Source organism: Salvelinus fontinalis, chromosome 26, assembly GCF_029448725.1.
Source record: "Salvelinus fontinalis isolate EN_2023a chromosome 26, ASM2944872v1, whole genome shotgun sequence".
NCBI classification, from domain to species: domain Eukaryota; kingdom Metazoa; phylum Chordata; class Actinopteri; order Salmoniformes; family Salmonidae; genus Salvelinus; species Salvelinus fontinalis.
In genome coordinates, this window is record NC_074690.1 from 3,586,347 (window position 1) to 3,606,662 (window position 20,316).

Here is a 20,316-nt window from a genome sequence, read left to right on the forward strand (position 1 = left end):
AGGTAGCCTAGTGGTTAGAGTGTAGGGGGGGGGGGGGGGGCAGGTAGCCTAGTGGTTAGAGTGTAGGGGGGGGCGGCAGGTAGCCTAGTGGTTAGAGTGTAGGGGGGGCAGGTAGCCTAGTGGTTAGAGTGTAGGGGGGGGGGGGCAGGTACCATCGTGGTTAGAGTGTAGGGGGGGCAGGTAGCCTAGTGGTTAGAGTGTAGGGGCGGCAGGTAGCCTAGTGGTTAGAGTGTAGGGGGGGGGGGGGGGGGGGCAGGTAGCATCGTGGATAGAGTGTAGGGGGGGCAGGTAGCCTAGTGGTTAGAGTGTAGGGGCGGCAGGTAGCCTAGTGGTTAGAGTGTAAGGGCGGCAGGTAGCCTAGTGGTTAGAGTGTAGGGGCGGCAGGTAGCCTAGTGGTTAGAGTGTAGGGGCGTCAGGTAGCCTAGTGGTTAGAGTGTAGGGGGTGGGGGGGGGGGGGGGGCGGCAGGTAGCCTAGTGGTTAGAGTGTAGGGGGTGGGGGGGGCGGCAGGTAGCCTAGTGGTTAGAGTGTAGGGGGGGGGCAGGTAGCATAGTGGTTAGAGTGTAGGGGGGGCAGGTAGCCTAGTGGTTAGAGTGTAGGGAGGGCAGGTAGCCTAGTGGTTAGAGTGTAGGGAGGGCAGGTAGCCTAGTGGTTAGAGTGTAGGGAGGGCAGGTAGCCTAGTGGTTAGAGTGTAGGGAGGAAAGGTAGCCTAGTGGTTAGAGTGTAGGGAGGGCAGGTAGTCTAGTGGTTAGAGTGTAGGGGAGGCAGGTAGCCTAGTGGTTAGAGTGTAGAGCCGGCAGGTAGCCTAGTGGTTAGAGTGGAGGGGAGGCAGGTAGCCTAGTGGTTAGAGTGAAGGGGCGGCAGGTAGCCTAGTGGTTAGAGTGTAGGGGCGGCAGGTAGCCTAGTGGTTAGAGTGTAGGGAGGGCAGGTAGCCTAGTGGTTAGAGTGTAGGGGGGAGGGAGACGGCAGGTAGCCTAGTGGTTAGAGTGTAGGGGGGGGCAGGTAGCCTAGTGGTTAGAGCGTAGGGGGGGCAGGTAGTCTAGTGGTTAGAGTGTAGGGGGGGGGGGGAGACGGCAGGTAGCCTAGTGGTTAGAGGCAGGTAGCCTAGTGGTTAGAGTGTAGGGGGGGGCAGGTAGCATCGTGGTTAGAGTGTAGGGGGGGCAGGTAGCCTTTTGGTTAGAGTGTAGGGAGGGCAGGTAGCCTAGTGGTTAGAGTGTAGGGGGGGGGGGGGGACGGCAGGTAGCCTAGTGGTTAGAGTGTATGGGGGGGGAGACTTCAGGTAGCCTAGTGGTTAGAGGCAGGTAGCCTTGTGGTTAGAGTGTAGTGGGGGGCAGGTAGCATCGTGGTTAGAGTGTAGGGGGGGGCAGGTAGCCTAGTGGTTAGAGTGTAGGGGGGGCAGGTAGCCTAGTGGTTAGAGTGTAGGGGGGGCAGGTAGCCTAGTGGTTAGAGTGTAGGGGGTGGCAGGTAGTCTAGTGGTTAGAGTGTAGGGGGGGCAGGTAGCCTAGTGGTTAGAGTGTAGGGGGGGGGGGGGCGGCAGGTAGCCTAGTGGTTAGAGTGTAGGGGGGGGGCAGGTAGCATCGTGGTTAGAGTGTAGGGGGGGCAAGGTAGCCTAGTGGTTAGAGTGTAGGGGGGGCAGGTAGCCTAGTGGTTAGAGTGTGGGGGGGGCAGGTAGCATCGTGGTTATAGTGTAGGGGGGGCAGGTAGCCTAGTGGTTAGAGTGTAGGGGGGGCAGGTAGCCTAGTGGTTAGAGTGTAGGGGGGGCAGGTAGCCTAGTGGTTAGAGTGTAGGGGGGGGCAGGTAGCATCGTGGTTAGAGTGTAGGGGGGGGCAGGTACTCTAGTGGTTAGAGTGTAGGGGGGGCAGGTAGCCTAGTGGTTAGAGTGTAGGGAGGGCAGGTAGCCTAGTGGTTAGAGTGTAGGGGGGGGGGGGGGGCGGCAGGTAGCCAAGTGGTTAGAGTGTAGGGGGGGGCAGGTAGCATCGTGGTTAGAGTGTAGGGGGGGAAGGTAGCCTAGTGGTTAGAGTGTAGAGGGGGCAGGTAGCCTAGTGGTTAGAGTGTAGGGGGGGCAGGTAGCCTAGTGGTTAGACTGTAGGGAGGGCAGGTAGCCTAGTGGTTAGAGTGTAGGGGGGGGGGGGGGGGGGGCGGCAGGTAGCCTAGTGGTTAGAGTGTAGGGGGGGGCAGGTAGCATAGTGGTTAGAGTGTAGGGGGGGCAGGTAGCCTAGTGGTTAGAGTGTAGGGGGGGCAGGTAGCCTAGTGGTTAGAGTGTAGGGGGGGGGGGGGGGGGGGCGGCAGGTAGCCTAGTGGTTAGAGTGTAGAGAGGGCAGGTAGCCTAGTGGTTAGAGTGTAGGGGGGGGGGGGGGGGGGGCAGGTAGCCTAGTGGTTAGAGTGTAGGGGGGGGGCGGCAGGTAGCCTAGTGGTTAGAGTGTAGGGGGGGCAGGTAGCCTAGTGGTTAGAGTGTAGGGGGGGGGGGGGGGCAGGTAGCCTAGTGGTTAGAGTGTAGGGGGGGGCAGGTAGCATCGTGGTTAGAGTGTAGGGGGGGAAGGTAGCCTAGTGGTTAGAGTGTAGAGGGGGCAGGTAGCCTAGTGGTTAGAGTGTAGGGGGGGCAGGTAGCCTAGTGGTTAGACTGTAGGGAGGGCAGGTAGCCTAGTGGTTAGAGTGTAGGGGGGGGGGGGGGGGGCGGCAGGTAGCCTAGTGGTTAGAGTGTAGGGGGGGGGCAGGTAGCATAGTGGTTAGAGTGTAGGGGGGGCAGGTAGCCTAGTGGTTAGAGTGTAGGGGGGGCAGGTAGCCTAGTGGTTAGAGTGTAGCGGGGGGGGGGGGGGGGACGGCAGGTAGCCTAGTGGTTAGAGTGTAGAGAGGGCAGGTAGCCTAGTGGTTAGAGTGTAGGGGGGGGGGGGGGCAGGTAGCCTAGTGGTTAGAGTGTAGGGGGGGGGCGGCAGGTAGCCTAGTGGTTAGAGTGTAGGGGGGGCAGGTAGCCTAGTGGTTAGAGTGTAGGGGGGGGGGGGGGGCAGGTAGCATCGTGGTTAGAGTGTAGGGGGGGCAGGTAGCCTAGTGGTTAGAGTGTAGGGGCGGCAGGTAGCCTAGTGGTTAGAGTGTAGGGGGGGGGGGGGGCAGGTAGCATCGTGGTTAGAGTGTAGGGGGGGCAGGTAGCCTAGTGGTTAGAGTGTAGGGGCGGCAGGTAGCCTAGTGGTTAGAGTGTAAGGGCGGCAGGTAGCCTAGTGGTTAGAGTGTAGGGGCGGCAGGTAGCCTAGTGGTTAGAGTGTAGGGGCGTCAGGTAGCCTAGTGGTTAGAGTGTAGGGGGTGGGGGGGGGGGGGCGGCAGGTAGCCTAGTGGTTAGAGTGTAGGGGGTGGGGGGGGGGGGGGGGGCAGGTAGCCTAGTGGTTAGAGTGTAGGGGGGGTGGGGGGCAGGTAGCATAGTTGTTAGAGTGTAGGGGGGGCAGGTAGCCTAGTGGTTAGAGTGTAGGGAGGGCAGGTAGCCTAGTGGTTAGAGTGTAGGGGCGGCAGGTAGCCTAGTGGTTAGAGTGTAGGGAGGGCAGGTAGCCTAGTGGTTAGAGTGTAGGGGGGAGGGAGACGGCAGGTAGCCTAGTGGTTAGAGGCAGGTAGCCTAGTGGTTAGAGTGTAGGGAGGGGCAGGTAGCATCGTGGTTAGAGTGTAGGGGGGGGGCAGGTAGCCTAGTGGTTAGAGTGTAGGGGGGGCAGGTAGCCTAGTGGTTAGAGTGTAGGGAGGGCAGGTAGCCTAGTGGTTAGAGTGTAGGGGGGGTGGGGGGCAGGTAGCATAGTTGTTAGAGTGTAGGGGGGGCAGGTAGCCTAGTGGTTAGAGTGTAGGGAGGGCAGGTAGCCTAGTGGTTAGAGTGTAGGGGCGGCAGGTAGCCTAGTGGTTAGAATGTAGGGAGGGCAGGTAGCCTAGTGGTTAGAGTGTAGGGGGGAGGGAGACGGCAGGTAGCCTAGTGGTTAGAGGCAGGTAGCCTAGTGGTTAGAGTGTAGGGAGGGGCAGGTAGCATCGTGGTTAGAGTGTAGGGGGGGGGCAGGTAGCCTAGTGGTTAGAGTGTAGGGGGGGCAGGTAGCCTAGTGGTTAGAGTGTAGGGAGGGCAGGTAGCCTAGTGGTTAGAGTGTAGGGGCGGCAGGTAGCCTAGTGGTTAGAGTGTAGGGAGGGCAGGTAGCCTAGTGGTTAGAGTGTAGGGGGGAGGGAGACGGCAGGTAGCCTAGTGGTTAGAGGCAGGTAGCCTAGTGGTTAGAGTGTAGGGGGGGGCAGGTAGCATCGTGGTTAGAGTGTAGGGGGGGGGCAGGTAGCCTAGTGGTTAGAGTGTAGGGGGGGCAGGTAGCCTAGTGGTTAGAGTGTAGGGGGGGCAGGTAGCCTAGTGGTTAGAGTGTAGGGGGTGGCAGGTAGTCTAGTGGTTAGAGTGTAGGGGGGGCAGGTAGCCTAGTGGTTAGAGTGTAGGGGGGGGGGGTGGCGGCAGGTAGCCTAGTGGTTAGAGTGTAGGGGGGGGCAGGTAGCATCGTGGTTAGAGTGTAGGGGGGGCAAGGTAGCCTAGTGGTTAGAGTGTAGGGGGGGCAGGTAGCCTAGTGGTTAGAGTGTGGGGGGGGCAGGTAGCATCGTGGTTAGAGTGTAGGGGGGGCAGGTAGCCTAGTGGTTAGAGTGTAGGGGGGGCAGGTAGCCTAGTGGTTAGAGTGTAGGGGGGCGGGGGGGCGGCAGGTAGCCTAGTGGTTAGAGTGTAGGGGGGGGCAGGTAGCATCGTGGTTAGAGTGTAGGGGTGGGCAGGTACTCTAGTGGTTAGAGTGTACGGGGGGCAGGTAGCCTAGTGGTTAGAGTGTAGGGAGGGCAGGTAGCCTAGTGGTTAGAGTGTAGGGGGGGGGGGGGGGGAGACGGCAGGTAGCCTAGTGGTTAGAGTGTAGGGGGGGGGGGGGGCGGCAGGTAGCCTAGTGGTTAGAGTGTAGGGGGGGGCAGGTAGCATCGTGGTTAGAGTGTAGGGGGGGCAGGTAGCCTAGTGGTTAGAGTGTAGAGGGGGCAGGTAGCCTAGTGGTTAGAGTGTAGGGGGGGCAGGTAGCCTAGTGGTTAGAGTGTAGAGGCGGCAGGTAGCCTAGTGGTTAGAGTGTAGGGGGGGGGGGGCGGCAGGTAGCCTAGTGGTTAGAGTGCAGGCGCGGCAGGTAGCCTAGTGGTTAGAGTGTAGGGGGGGGGGGGGGGGGGGGGCGGCATGTAGCCTAGTGGTTAGAGTGTAGGGGGGGCAGGTAGCATCGTGGTTAGAGTGTAGGGGGGGCAGGTAGCCTAGTGGTTAGAGTGTAGGGGGGGCAGGTAACCTAGTGGTTAGAGTGTAGAGGCGGCAGGCAGCCTAGTGGTTAGAGTGTAGGGGCGGCAGGTAGTCTAGTGGTTAGAGTTTAGGGGCGGCAGGTAGCCTGGTGGTTAGAGTGTAGGGGGGGGGGGGGGGGGGGGGGCAGGTAGCCCAGTGGTTAGAGTGTAGGGGGGGGGGGGGGGGGGGGCAGGTAGCCTAGTGGTTAGAGTGTAGGGGCGGCAGGTAGCCTAGTGGTTAGAGTGTAGGGGCGACAGGTAGCCTAGTGGTTAGAGTGTAGGGGCGGCAGGTAGCTTAGTGGTTAGAGTGTGGGGGGGGGGGGGGGCAGGTAGCCTAGTGGTTAGAGTGTAGGGGGGGGGGGGCGGCAGGTAGCCTAGCGGTTAGAGTGTAGAGGCGGCAGGTAGCCTAGGGGTTAGAGTGTGGGGGGGGGCAGGTAGCCTAGTGGTTAGAGTGTAGGGGGGGCAGGTAGCCTAGTGGTTAGAGTGTAGGGGGGGCAAGTAACCTAGTGGTTAGAGTGTGGAAGCGGCAGGTAGCCTAGTGGTTAGAGTGTAGGGGGGGCAGGTAGTCTAGTGGTTAGAGTGTAGGGGTGGCAGGTAGCCTAATGGTTAGAGTGTGGGGGGGGGGGGGGGGGGGGGGCAGGTAGCCTAGTGTTTAGAGTGTAGATGCGGTAGGTAGTCTAGTGGTTAGAGTGTAGGGGTGGCAGGTAGTCTAGTGGTTAGAGTCTAGGGGTGGCAGGTAGCCTAGTGGTTAGAGTGTAGGGGCGGCAGGTAGCCTAGTGGTTAGAGTGTAGGGGCGGCAGGTAGCTTAGTGGTTAGAGTGTAGGGGGGGGGGGGGGGGCAGGTAGCCTAGTGGTTAGAGTTTAGGGGGGGGGGGCAGGTAGCCTAGTGGTTAGAGTGTGGGGGGGGGGGGGCAGGTAGCTTAGTGGTTAGAGTGTAGGGGGAGGGGGGGGGGGGGCAGGTAGCCTAGTGATTAGAGTGTAGAGGCGGCAGGTAGCCTAGTGTTTAGAGTGTAGGGGTGGCAGGTAGCCTAGTGGTTAGAGTGTAGGGACGGCAGGTAGCCTAGTGGTTAGAGTGTAGGGGGAGCAGGTAGCCTAGTGGTTAGAGTGTAGAGACGGCAGGTAGCCTAGTGGTTAGAGTGTAGGGGGTGGCAGGTAGCCTAGTGGTTAGAGTGTAGGGGTGGCAAGTAGTCTAGTGGTTAGAGTGTAGGGGCGGCAGGTGTCCTAGTGGTTAGAGTGTAGGGACGGCAGGTAGCCTAGTGGTTAGAGTGTAGGGACGGCAGGTAGCCTAGTGGTTAGAGTGTAGGGGGGGCAGGTAGCCTAGTGGTTAGAGTGTAGGGGCGGCAGGTAGCCTAGTGGTTAGAGTGTAGGGATGGCAGGTAGCCTAGTGGTTAGAGTGTAGGGACGGCAGGTAGCCTAGTGGTTAGAGCGTTGGACTAGTAATTGAAGGTTGCAAGATCGAATCCCCGAGCTGTCAAGGTAAACATCTGCCGTTCTGCCCCTGAACAAGGCAGGAACCCACTTTTCCTAGGCCGTCATTGAAAATAAGAATTTGTTCTTAACTGACTTGCCTAGTTAAATATCCCGAGCCAGGAGGAAAATATGCCGATGTGCCCTTGAGCAAGGCACTTAACCCTAGTTGCTCTGGATACGAGAGTCTGCTAAAAGTAAATGTGAAGACTGGAAATCAGTGAAATGACTTTATCAAACCGACTATGGGCCCACGTGTATCTCAGGTCAGCTGACTGATACACACTTCCTGTTACAGATGTCGTATAAACTAAAAGGTTTAGTCAGAAGTAACGTATTTGGAATTTACATGATAATGTTTCATGTCTGTTCTCCAGGGAAGGGAACTCACCTGATCACCACGTGGCCATCACCTACAGTCAGCTGCTGGGACAGGTGTGCAGGTGTGCCAACGTTCTGAAGCAAATGGGTAAGACCAAACCATCTGGCTCTTTCAAAGATGGGGGGGGGATTTGTAAAAACAGCACTTTTCCACCTTCCCTCTCTAAACATTTGTAATACAGTAAAAGTGTCAAAAACACACACCGTTTGACACTTGGGTTTTGGATACTCAGATTCCTTAATATTTCTTCCACCTGTTTGTCTTCTGGCGTGTGTGTTACCAGGAGTGAGGAAGGGAGACAGGGTGGCCATCTACCTCCCTATGATTCCGGAGCTGGTGTACACCATGCTGGCCTGCGCCAGGATAGGAGCTGTCCACTCCATCGTGGTTAGTGCAGGGATTGACATTAAGGGTTGCCCTTATTGCCTGGGGGGGGGGGGGGGATAAAACGGTGTAATATGAATATGACTGAGAAGAACAGTCAGAGATGAAGTCAATCAGAAATCAAACCGGGTTGTTGAAAGTCGCCACAGGGAGACACCACCCAGCACAGAAACCGGGTTGTTGAAAGTCGCCACAGGGACACACCACCCAGCACAGAAACCGGGTTGTTGAAAGTCGCCACAGGGACACACCACCCAGCACAGAAACCGGGTTGTTGAAAGTCGCCACAGGGACACACCACCCAGCACAGAAACCGGGTTGTTGAAAGTCGCCACAGGGACACACCACCCAGCACAGAAACCGGGTTGTTGAAAGTCGCCACAGGGACACACCACCCAGCACAGAAACCGGGTTGTTGAAAGTCGCCACAGGGAGACACCACCCAGCACAGAAACCGGGTTGTTGAAAGTCGCCACAGGGACACACCACCCAGCACAGAAACCGGGTTGTTGAAAGTCGCCACAGGGACACACCACCCAGCACAGAAACCGGGTTGTTGAAAGTCGCCACAGGGACACACCACCCAGCACAGAAACCGGGTTGTTGAAAGTCGCCACAGGGACACACCACCCAGCACAGAAACCGGGTTGTTGAAAGTCGCCACAGGGACACACCACCCAGCACAGAAACCGGGTTGTTGAAAGTCGCCACAGGGAGACACCACCCAGCACAGAAACCGGGTTGTTGAAAGTCGCCACAGGGAGACACCACCCAGCACAGAAACCGGGTTGTTGAAAGTCGCCACAGGGACACACCACCCAGCACAGAAACCGGGTTGTTGAAAGTCGCCACAGGGAGACACCACCCAGCACAGAAACCGGGTTGTTGAAAGTCGCCACAGGGATACACCACCCAGCACAGAAACCGGGTTGTTGAAAGTCGCCACAGGGAGACACCACCCAGCACAGAAACCGGGTTGTTGAAAGTCGCCACAGGGACACACCACCCAGCACAGAAACCGGGTTGTTGAAAGTCGCCACAGGGAGACACCACCCAGCACAGAAACCGGGTTGTTGAAAGTCGCCACAGGGACACACCACCCAGCACAGAAACCGGGTTGTTGAAAGTCGCCACAGGGACACACCACCCAGCACAGAAACCGGGTTGTTGAAAGTCGCCACAGGGACACACCACCCAGCACAGAAACCGGGTTGTTGAAAGTCGCCACAGGGACACACCACCCAGCACAGAAACCGGGTTGTTGAAAGTCGCCACAGGGACACACCACCCAGCACAGAAACCGGGTTGTTGAAAGTCGCCACAGGGAGACACCACCCAGCACAGAAACTGACCGATCTTCTCTGAGAAGGCCCTTATATCCTACTGTTCTGTAAACACTAGTCACAGAGTCTATCAGGAAGTCAAACTAGCAGACAACTGTTCTGTAAACACTAGACACAGAGTCTATCAGGAAGTCAAACCAGCAGACAACTGTTCTGTAAACACTAGTCAGAGTCTATCAGGAAGTCAAACCATCAGACAACTGTTCTGTAAACACTAGTCACAGAGTCTATCAGGAAGTCAAACCAGCAGACAACTGTTCTGTAAACACTAGTCACAGAGTCTATCAGGAAGTCAAACCATCAGACAACTGTTCTGTAAACACTAGTCACAGAGTCTATCAGGAAGTCAAACCAGCAGACAACTGTTCTGTAAACACTAGTCACAGAGTCTATCAGGAAGTCAAACTAGCAGACAACTGTTCTGTAAACATTAGTCACAGAGTCTATCAGGAAGTCAAACCAGCAGACAACTGTTCTGTAAACACTAGTCACAGAGTCTATCAGGAAGTCAAACCAGCAGACAACTGTTCTGTAAACACTAGTCACAGAGTCTATCAGGAAGTCAAACCATCAGACAACTGTTCTGTAAACACTAGACACAGAGTCTATCAGGAAGTCAAACCAGCAGACAACTGTTCTGTAAACACTAGTCACAGAGTCTATCAGGAAGTCAAACCAGCAGACAACTGTTCTGTAAACACTAGTCACAGAGTCTATCAGGAACTCAAACTAGCAGACAACTGTTCTGTAAACATTAGTCACAGAGTCTATCAGGAAGTCAAACCAGCAGACAACTGTTCTGTAAACACTAGTCACAGAGTCTATCAGGAAGTCAAACCAGCAAACAACTGTTCTGTAAACACTAGTCACAGAGTCTATCAGGAAGTCAAACCAGCAGACAACTGTTCTGTAAACACTAGTCACAGAGTCTATCAGGAAGTCAAACCAGCAGACAACTGTTCTGTAAACACTAGTCACAGAGTCTATCAGGAAGTCAAACCATCAGACAACTGTTCTGTAAACACTAGACACAGAGTCTATCAGGAAGTCAAACTAGCAGACAACTCTTCTGTAAACACTAGTCACAGAGTCTATCAGGAAGTCAAACCAGCAGACAACTGTTCTGTAAACACTAGTCACAGAGTCTATCAGGAAGTCAAACTAGCAGACAACTCTTCTGTAAACACTAGTCACAGAGTCTATCAGGAAGTCAAACCATCAGACAACTGTTCTGTAAACACTAGTCACAGAGTCTATCAGGAAGTCAAACCAGCAGACAACTGTTCTGTATACACTAGTCACAGAGTCTATCAGGAAGTCAAACCAGCAGACAACTGTTCTGTAAACACTAGTCACAGAGTCTATCAGGAAGTCAAACCAGCAGACAACTGTTCTGTAAACACTAGTCACAGAGTCTATCAGGAAGTCAAACCAGCAGATAACTGTTCTGTAAACACTAGTCACAGAGTCTATCAGGAAGTCAAACCATCAGACAACTGTTCTGTAAACACTAGTCACAGAGTCTATCAGGAAGTCAAACCAGCAGACAACTGTTCTGTAAACACTAGTCACAGAGTCTATCAGGAAGTCAAACCATCAGACAACTGTTCTGTAAACACTAGTCACAGAGTCTATCAGGAAGTCAAACCATCAGACAACTGTTCTGTAAACACTAGTCACAGAGTCTATCAGGAAGTCAAACCAGCAAACAACTGTTCTGTAAACACTAGTCACAGAGTCTATCAGGAAGTCAAACCAGCAGACAACTGTTCTGTAAACACTAGTCACAGAGTCTATCAGGAAGTCAAACCATCAGACAACTGTTCTGTAAACACTAGTCACAGAGTCTATCAGGAAGTCAAACCAGCAGACAACTGTTCTGTAAACACTAGACACAGAGTCTATCAGGAAGTCAAACCATCAGACAACTGTTCTGTAAACACTAGTCACAGAGTCTATCAGGAAGTCAAACCAGCAGACAACTGTTCTGTAAACACTAGTCACAGAGTCTATCAGGAAGTCAAACCAGCAGACAACTGTTCTGTAAACACTAGTCACAGAGTCTATCAGGAAGTCAAACCAGCAGACAACTGTTCTGTAAACATTAGTCACAGAGTCTATCAGGAAGTCAAACCATCAGACAACTGTTCTGTAAACACTAGTCACAGAGTCTATCAGGAAGTCAAACCATCAGACAACTGTTCTGTAAACACTAGTCACAGAGTCTATCAGGAAGTCAAACCAGCAGACAACTGTTCTGTAAACACTAGTCACAGAGTCTATCAGGAAGTCAAACCAGCAGACAACTGTTCTGTAAACACTAGTCACAGAGTCTATCAGGAAGTCAAACCAGCAGACAACTGTTCTGTAAACATTAGTCACAGAGTCTATCAGGAAGTCAAACCATCAGACAACTGTTCTGTAAACACTAGTCACAGAGTCTATCAGGAAGTCAAACCATCAGACAACTGTTCTGTAAACACTAGTCACAGAGTCTATCAGGAAGTCAAACCAGCAGACAACTGTTCTGTAAACACTAGTCACAGAGTCTATCAGGAAGTCAAACCAGCAGACAACTGTTCTGTAAACACTAGTCACAGAGTCTATCAGGAAGTCAAACCATCAGACAACTGTTCTGTAAACACTAGTCACAGAGTCTATCAGGAAGTCAAACCAGCAAACAACTGTTCTGTAAACACTAGTCACAGAGTCTATCAGGAAGTCAAAACAAAAGACAGGATCACACAGTTCTAGAGAATCAAACAGTGTAGGGAATAGGATTTGAGTTCTTCTCCAGCCCAGAGTGGGTTTAAACAGACAAACCAGGCTAGTCCTTCTCCAGCCCAGGGTGGGTTTAAACAGACAAACCAGGCTAGTCCTTCTCCAGCCCAGGGTGGGTTTAAACAGACAAACCAGGCTAGTCCTTCTCCAGCCCAGGGTGGGTTTAAACAGGGGCCAAGTACACTATAACTGTCATAATGGGATTTGGGCCAGCATTATAGTAAGCATACAGTAATTTCACTAGCCAGCCGAGCCAGACAGTATTTCAGTCGTAACCTTGCGACTCATGAAAAGGTTATAGTGTGTGTATAGCGAATTTATGAATACCCCATGTCTGGGTTGTCCCCGGGGCTGAATTTATAAATACCCCATGCCCTTGTCCCAGGGGCTGAATTTATAAATACCCCATGTCTGGGTTGTCCCAGGGGCTGAATTTATAAATACCCCATGCCCTTGTCCCAGGGGCTGAATTTATAAATACCCCATGCCCTTGTCCCAGGGGCTGAATTTATAAATACCCCATGCCCTTGTCCCAGGGGCTGAATTTATAAATACCCCATGCCCTTGTCCCAGGGGCTGAATTTATAAATACCCCATGTCTGGGTTGTCCCAGGGGCTGAATTTATTAATACCCCATGCCCTTGTCCCAGGGGCTGAATTTATAAATACCCCATGCCCTTGTCCCAGGGGCTGAATTTATAAATACCCCATGCCCTTGTCCCAGGGGCTGAATTTATAAATACCCCATGCCCTTGTCCCAGGGGCTGAATTTATAAATACCCCATGTCTGGGTTGTCCCAGGGTTAATTTGCAGGGGCTGTTTTTGACCCGCTTAAATATAATGACCTCATTTCTGTTGGATCATTGTTTTATGATGCTTTGTTTAAAGTTTCATGAATGTGACATTAAATTCAAATTACAGAGATAGTTTGGTTTTTGAAGTGTCACTACCTCTATCCTGGGGTATCTTGGGAAATCCTGGGGTATCCTGGCTCTATCCTGGGGTATCTTGGGAAATCCTGGGGTATTCTGGCTCTATCCTGGGGTTTCCTGGCTCTATCCTGGGGTATCTTGGGAAATCCTGGGGAATCCTGGCTCTATCCTGGGGTATCCTGGCTCTATCCTGGAGTATCCTGGCTCTATCCTGGCTCTATCCTGGCTCTATCCTGGGGTATCCTGGCTCTATCCTGGCTCTATCCTGGGGTATCCTGGCTCTATCCTGGGGTATCCTGGCTCTATCCCGGGGTATCCTGGCTCTATCCTGGCTCAATCCTGGGGTATCCTGGCTCTGTCCTGGCTCTATCCTGGCTCTATCCTGGCTCTATCCTGGGGTATCCTGGCTCTATCCTGGCTCTATCCTGGCTCTATCCTGGCTCTATCCTGGCTCTATCCTGGCTCTATCCTGGCTCTATCCTGGGGTATCCTGGCTCTATCCTGGCTCTATCCTGGCTCTATCGCGGGGTATCCTGGCTCTATCCTGGCTCTATCCTGGCTCTATCCTGGCTCTATCCCGGGGTATCCTGGCTCTATCCTGGCTCTATCCTGGCTCTATCCTGGCTCTATCCTGGGGTATCCTGGCTCTATCCTGGGGTATCCTGGCTCTATCCTGGCTCTATCCTGGCTCTATCCCGGGGTATCCTGGCTCTATCCTGGCTCTATCCTGGCTCTATCCTGGCTCTATCCTGGCTCTATCCTGGGTCATTCTGTTCTCCATCCTGGCTGTATTGCTTTGTCTCATTTAGTTTGAATTTGACAAAGCACATTCTAGATAGAAGTGGTTTTGTAACACCTTTTTTGCTGAGCACTATTAAACGTATAGATCCAGAGTCCATGGAGTCCTGAAACAATGTACTATAATAAAGTGGATTGCTCTGAATCAAATCAAATCAAATCAATTTATATAGTCCTTCGTACATCAGCTGATATCTCAAAGTGCTGTACAGAAACCCAGCCTAAAACCCCCAAAACAGCAAGCAATGCAGGTGTAGAAGCATGAATACGGTTGGTATGACAGATTTATAACGATAAACTGAGTGTCTCTCTGCTCCTGTGAACTATTAACCTTGTCCACTTCACAAGTGGCAGTTTGTAAAGGATCAGGCCCCCCTCTGGTGACAATCACTTTGTTAACTCATTGAAGGCCAACCTGGTCCCAGAATAATATCGACTTTAGTCAACTCCTTTAACTTCAGCTGTTTGTTGACCGATGACTAAAACAGATTGAGCAACTAGGCAAATATCAAACAACTTCTTTTTTTATGCATCAAGTGTATGAACAATAACCATCAATCACAATGTTCTGTTAAAGGACTCCAATAGATAGTCTGAAATGACCTGCTGTGGTGTGTGTGTGTGTGTGTGTGTGTGTGTGTGTGTGTGTGTGTGTGTGTGTGTGTGTGTGTGTGTGTGTGTGTGTGTGTGTGTGTGTGTGTGTGTGTGTGTGTGTGTGTGTGTGTGTGTGTGTGTGTGTGTGTGTGTGTGTGTGTGTGTGTGTGTGTGTGTGTGGGGGGGGGGTGGTCAGTTTGCAGGCTTCTCCTCTGAGTCTCTGTGTGAGAGGATCCTGGATTCCCAGTGTAGTATCCTGGTGACTGCAGGTAAGATAGTGTGGCTACCGGCTAATGCCCAATAAAATGACACCATTCATGTACAACGTGGCTAATGCCCAATAAAATGACACCATTCATGTACAACGTGGCTAATGCCCAATAAAATGACACCATTCATGTACAACGTGGCTAATGCCCAATAAAATGACACCATTCATGTGGACTTTAGACTCTAGCTAGGCAACGTCCTGGTGTGGTGAGTGTCATCTGTTGTTATCAGAAGTTGTAAAGTAATTACATGTTGGCTTGGGTCTCTTTACCCCCCTCTCTCGCTCTCTCTCTCTCTCTTCCTCCCCACCCCCCTTTCTCTCTCCCCCCCCCCCTCTCTCTCTCTCTCTTCCCCCCCCCTCTCTCTCTCTCTCCCCCCTCTCTCTCCCCCATCTCTTTCTCTCTCTCTCTCTCCCCCCCTCTCTCTCTCCCCCCCTCTCTCCCTCCCTCCCTCTCGCTCCAGATGGTGTATACAGAGGGGAGAAATGGATCAACCTGAAGCAGATAGCAGATGAAGCTCTAGAAAAGTGCAAGGAGAAGTATGTCATCCTGTTTACAGTGTTTTCTCTCTCTCTCTCTCTCTCTCTCTCTCTCTCTCTCTCTCTCTCTCTCTCTCTCTCAGTGTTATCATCTATCATCTGGTCATGATTATATCTCTATTCTCCTCTCTCTTTCTCTCTCTCTCTATTCTCCTCTCTCTGTGTCTCTCTCTCTATTCTCCTCTCTCTGTCTCTGTCTCTCTCTCTCTCTCTCTCTCTCTCTCTCTCTCTATTCTCCTCTCTCTGTCTCTCTCTCTCTCTCTCTCTCTCTGTCTCTCTGTCTCTCGCTCTGTCTCTGTCTCTCTGTCTCTCTCTCTCTCTCTCTCTCTCTCTCTCTCTCTCTCTCTCTCTCTCTCTCTCTCTATTATCCTCTCTCTCTCTGTCTTTGTATCTCTCTCTCTATTCTCCTCTCTCTCAATTCAATTCAAGGGGCTTTATTGACATGGGAAACATATGTTAACATTGCCAAAGCAAGTGAGGTAGATAATATACAAAAGTGAAATAAACTCTCTCTCTCTCTCTCTCTCTGTCTCTCTCTCTCTCTCCTCTCTCTCTCTCTCTGTCTCTCTCTGTCTCTCTCTCTCTCTCTCTCTCTCTCTCTCTCTCTCTCTCTCTCTCTCTCTCTCTCTCTCTCTCAGTGTTATCATCTATCATCTGGTCATGATTATATCTCTATTCTCCTCTCTCTTTCTCTCTCTCTCTATTCTCCTCTCTCTGTGTCTCTCTCTCTATTCTCCTCTCTCTGTCTCTCTCTCTCTCTCGCTCTCTCTCTCTCTCTCTCTCTCTCTCTCTCGCTCTCTCTCTCTCTCTCTCTCTCTCTGTCTCTCGCTCTCTCTCTGTCTCTCGCTCTGTCTCTGTCTCTCGCTCTCTCTCTGTCTCTCGCTCTGTCTCTGTCTCTCGCTCTGTCTCTGTCTCTCGCTCTCTCTGTCTCTCGCTCTCTCTGTCTCTCTCTCTCTCTGTCTCTCTCTCTCTCTGTCTCTCTCTCTCGCTCTCTCGCTCTCTCTCTGTCTCTCTCGCTCTGTCTCTCTCGCTCTGTCTCTCTCGCTCTGTCTCTCTCGCTCTGTCTCTCTCGCTCTGTCTCTCTCGCTCTGTCTCTCTCGCTCTGTCTCTCTCGCTCTGTCTCTCTCGCTCTGTCTCTCTCGCTCTGTCTCTCTCGCTCTGTCTCTCTCGCTCTGTCTCTCTCGCTCTGTCTCTCTCGCTCTGTCTCTCTCGCTCTGTCTCTCTCGCTCTGTCTCTCTCGCTCTCGCTCTCGCTCTCGCTCTGGCTCTGGCTCTCTCGCTCTGGCTCTCTCGCTCTGGCTCTCTCGCTCTGGCTCTCTCGCTCTCGCTCTCGCTCTCGCTCTCTCTCTCTCTCTCTCTCGCTCTCTCTCTCGCTCTCTCTCTCTCTCTCTCTCTCTCTCTCTCTCTCTCTCTCTCTCTCTCTCTCTCTCTCTCTCTCTCTCTCTCTCTCTCTCTCTCTCTCTCTCTCTCTCTCTCTCTCTCTCTCTCTCTCTCTCTCTCTCTCTCTCTCTCTCTCTCTCTCTCTCTCTCTCTCTCTCTCTCTCTCTCTCTCTCTCTCTCTCTCTCTCTCTCTCTCTCTCTCTATTCTCCTCTCTCTCAATTCAATTCAAGGGGCTTTATTGACATGGGAAACAGATGTTAACATTGCCAAAGCAAGTGAGGTAGATAATATACAAAAGTGAAATAAACTCTCTCTCTCTCTCTCTCTCTCTCTCTCTCTCTCTCTCTCTCTCTTCTCCTCTATCTCTGTCTCTCTCTCTCTCTCTATTCTCCTCTCTCTCTCTCTATTCTCCTCTCTCTCTCTGTCTCTGTATTTCTCTCTCTATTCTCCTCTCTCTCAATTCAATTCAAGGGGCTTTATTGACATGGGAAACAGATGTTAACATTGCCAAAGCAAGTGAGGTAGATAATATACAAAAGTGAAATAAACTCTCTCTCTCTCTCTCTCTCTCTCTCTCTCTCTTTATGACGGATTCAATTTACTGTTAATATAATGATGACCTAACCACTGAGATAGGAGCTGGGGCGCGCACACACACACACACACACACACACACACACACACACACATACACATACACATACACATACACATACACATACACATACAAACACACAGACACAGAGAGCCAGACCGTATCAGCTGTTGAAGAAGAGCTTTGTCTGCTTGGCAACGCTGAAGGTTCTGATTCTGTAGGGAAACCCCATCTGTCTGCTTCCCTTAGCGATCTCGATGTGTATGTTCTCCGATGTGTGAAACAACACGTATGTCGATCGCAGCCAGGAGACATATGACAGCATATCAGCAGCATATTTAGGCTACTAAACTCAGCAAAAAAAGAAACGTCCCTTTTTCAGGACCCTGTCTTTCATTGATAATTAGTAAAAATCCAAATAACTTCACAGATCTTCATTGTAAAGGGTTTAAACACTGTTTCACATGCTTGTTCAATGAACCATAAACAATTTAATGAACATGCACCTGTGTAACAGTCGTTAAGACACTAACAGCTTACAGACGGTAGGCAATTAAGGTCACAGTTATGAAAACTTAGGACACTAAAGAGGCCTTTCTACTGACTCTGAAAAACACCAAAAGAAAGATGCCCAGGGTCCCTGCTCATCTGCGTGAACGTGCCTTAGACATGCTGCAAGGAGACATGAGGACTGCAGATGTGGCCAGGGCAATAAATTGCAATGTCCGTACTGTGAGACACCTAAGACAGAGCTACAGGGAGACAGGATGGACAGCTGATCGTCCTCGCAGTGGCAGACCACGTGTAACAACACCTGCACAGGATCGGTACATCCGAACATCACACCTGCGGGACAGGTACAGGATGGCAACAACAACTGCCCGAGTTACACCAGGAACGCACAATCCCTCCATCAGTGCTCAGATTGTCCGCAATATGCTGAGAGAGGCTGGACTGAGGGCTTGTAGGCCTGTTGTAAGGCAGGTCCTCACCCGACATCACCGGCAACAACGTCACCTATGGGCACAAACCCACCGTCGCTGGACCAGACAGGACTGGCAAAAAGTTGCGGTTTTGTCTCACCAGGGGTGATGGTCGGATTCGCGTTTAGTGTAGATGGAATGAGCGTTACACCAAGGCCTGTACTCTGGAGCGGGATCAATTTGTAGGTGGAGGGTCCGTCATGGTCTGGGGCGGTGTGTCACAGCCTCATCGGACTGAGCTTGTTGTCATTGTAGGCAATCTCAACACTGTGCGTTACAGGGAAGACATCCTCCTCCCTCATGTGGTACCCTTCCTGCAGACTCATCCTGACATAACCCTTCAGCATGACAATGCCACCAGCCATACTGCTAGTTCTGTACGTGATTTCCTGCAAGACAGGAAGGTCAGTGATCTGCCATGGCCAGCGAAGAGCCCGGATCTCAATCCCATTGAGCACGTCTGGGACCTGTTGGATCGGAGGGTGAAGGCTAGGGCCATTCCCCCCAGAAATGTCCGGGAACTTGTAGGTGCTTTGGTGGACAAGTGGGGTAACATCTCAAAGCACAACAGTCCATGAGGAGGAGATGCACTGCAGTACTTAATGCAGCTGGTGGCCACACCAGATACTGACTGTTATTTTGATCCCCCCCCCCCCCCTTTGTTCAGGGACACATTATTCAATTTCTGTTAGTCACATGTCTGTGGAACTTGTTCAGTTTATGTCTCAGTTGTTCAATCTTGTTATGTTCATACAAATATTTACACATGTTAAGTTTGGTAAACGCAGTTGACAGTGAGAGGACGTTTCTTTCTTTGCTGAGTTTATATGTGCTCTATGAATCATCAGGGAGTGACATTAAAGTCTAAAAAGGCACTTGTCAGGAGTATTTCTTGGTTGCCCAAAGATAATGATCACTTTCCAGAAAATGTGAACAAGCTATTTACATGGAGAAGTGTCATACAGTGCATTTGGAAACTATTCATACCCCTTGACTTTTTCCACATGCTCAGTTTGGCCAGGCGGCCAGCTCTAGTAAGAGTCTTGGTGGTTCCAAACTTCTTCCATTTTAGAATTATGGAGGCCGCTGTGTTCCTTCGACCTCATGGCTTGGTTTTTGCTCTGACATGGACTGTCAACTGTGGGACCTTATATAGACAGGTGTGTGCCTTTCCAAATCATGTCCAATCAATTGAATTTACCACTGGTGGACTCCAATCAAGTTGTAGAAACATCTCAAGGATGATCAATGGAAACAGGATGCACCTGAGCTCAATTTAGAGTCTCATAGCAAAAGGTCTGAATACTTATGTAAATAAGGTATTTCTGTTTTTTTTTATACATTTGCAAAAATAATCTAAACTTTTTGCTTTGTCATTATGGGGTATTGTGTGTAGATTGATGAGGAAAGATATTAATTTTATCAATTTTAGAATGATACTGTAACATAGCACAATGTGGAAAAGTGTCTGAATACTTATGTAAATAAGGTATGTCAGTTTTTTTTTATTTTATACATTTGCTAAAATGTCTAAAAACCTGTTTTCGCTTCGTCATTATGGGGCGTGGAAAAATTATTATTTAATTCATTTCAGAATATTATAGAATTTTGTCATTATGGGGTATTGTGATGTCATTATGGGGAATTGTGTGTAGATTGATGAGTATTTTTTTAATCCATTTTAGAATTAGGCTGTAATGTAACAAAATGTGAAAAAAGTCAAGGGGTCTGAATACTTTCCGAATGCACTGTATATTGCCTTTCACCTACACAAAGGGAATCTGACAGATCAGTAGTCGAATTCTTTGTATTTTGTTTCTTATCGTAAAATAAATCTCTGAGCAGGCTCAGCTTGCTCGACTGCAAAAAATTCCATTCATTGTCTATCTTTCTTTCACTTCAACAATGGGCAGGAACCAGAAAGATCAATTTTAGGCTACTTAAATTCTTTGCAGTTTTTACTTAATTTTCTATCGCAGGTTCAACTTGCTGGGTTAGGGTTACCGCTCAGTTCACTTGTCCAAGGCAATAGGGCAACCCATAATGTCAATCCCTGATTGGCTGACAATTCTTACAACTCTCTTCTTCTTCTCTCCGCAGAGCATCAGCGACCGTTAAAAGATGTCTAGTAGTTAAGCATCACGCACTGAGGATAAAAAGTGGGGATGTTTCTAACGAACCGCAGGTATGTAGCTGTGTCCGTTTGGGAGCCTATTGCAAATCCCATATATTTTTTGTTTGCCAGTAGATCCACTGGTATACAGTAGAACTGGTATAGAACTGGTATAGAACTGGTCAGTAGAACTGGTATAGAACTGGTCAGTAGAACTGGTATAGAACTGGTCAGTAGAACTGGTATAGAACTGGTCAGTAGAACAAGTATAGAACTGGTCAGTAGAACTGGTATAGAACTGGTCAGTAGAACTGGTATAGAACTGGTCAGTAGAACAAGTATAGAACTGGTCAGTAGAACTGGTCAGTAGAACAGGTATAGAACTGGTCAGTAGAACTGGTATAGAACTGGTCAGTAGAACTGGTATAGAACTGGTATAGAACTAGTCAGTAGAACTGGTCAGTAGAACTGGTATAGAACT

General features: G+C 50.8%; 1 protein-coding gene across 4 annotated transcripts in view; it reads left to right on the top strand.

The window, feature by feature from the left end:
* The window catches only part of LOC129823557 (acetyl-coenzyme A synthetase, cytoplasmic-like), a 113,101-nt gene that overhangs the window by 17,571 nt on the left and 75,214 nt on the right, over positions 1-20,316 (top strand). For all 4 annotated transcript variants that reach the window (XR_008754646.1, XM_055882386.1, XM_055882385.1 and 1 more), the window contains 5 exons: positions 7,119-7,210; positions 7,407-7,510; positions 14,153-14,225; positions 14,689-14,764; positions 19,823-19,907. Coding sequence is in view for 3 of the 4 variants with exons in the window: in XM_055882386.1 (XP_055738361.1) it covers positions 7,119-7,210; positions 7,407-7,510; positions 14,153-14,225; positions 14,689-14,764; positions 19,823-19,907 (430 nt within the window). In the remaining variant the exon portion in view is untranslated. The remainder of the gene's footprint in view (positions 1-7,118; positions 7,211-7,406; positions 7,511-14,152; positions 14,226-14,688; positions 14,765-19,822; positions 19,908-20,316) is intronic.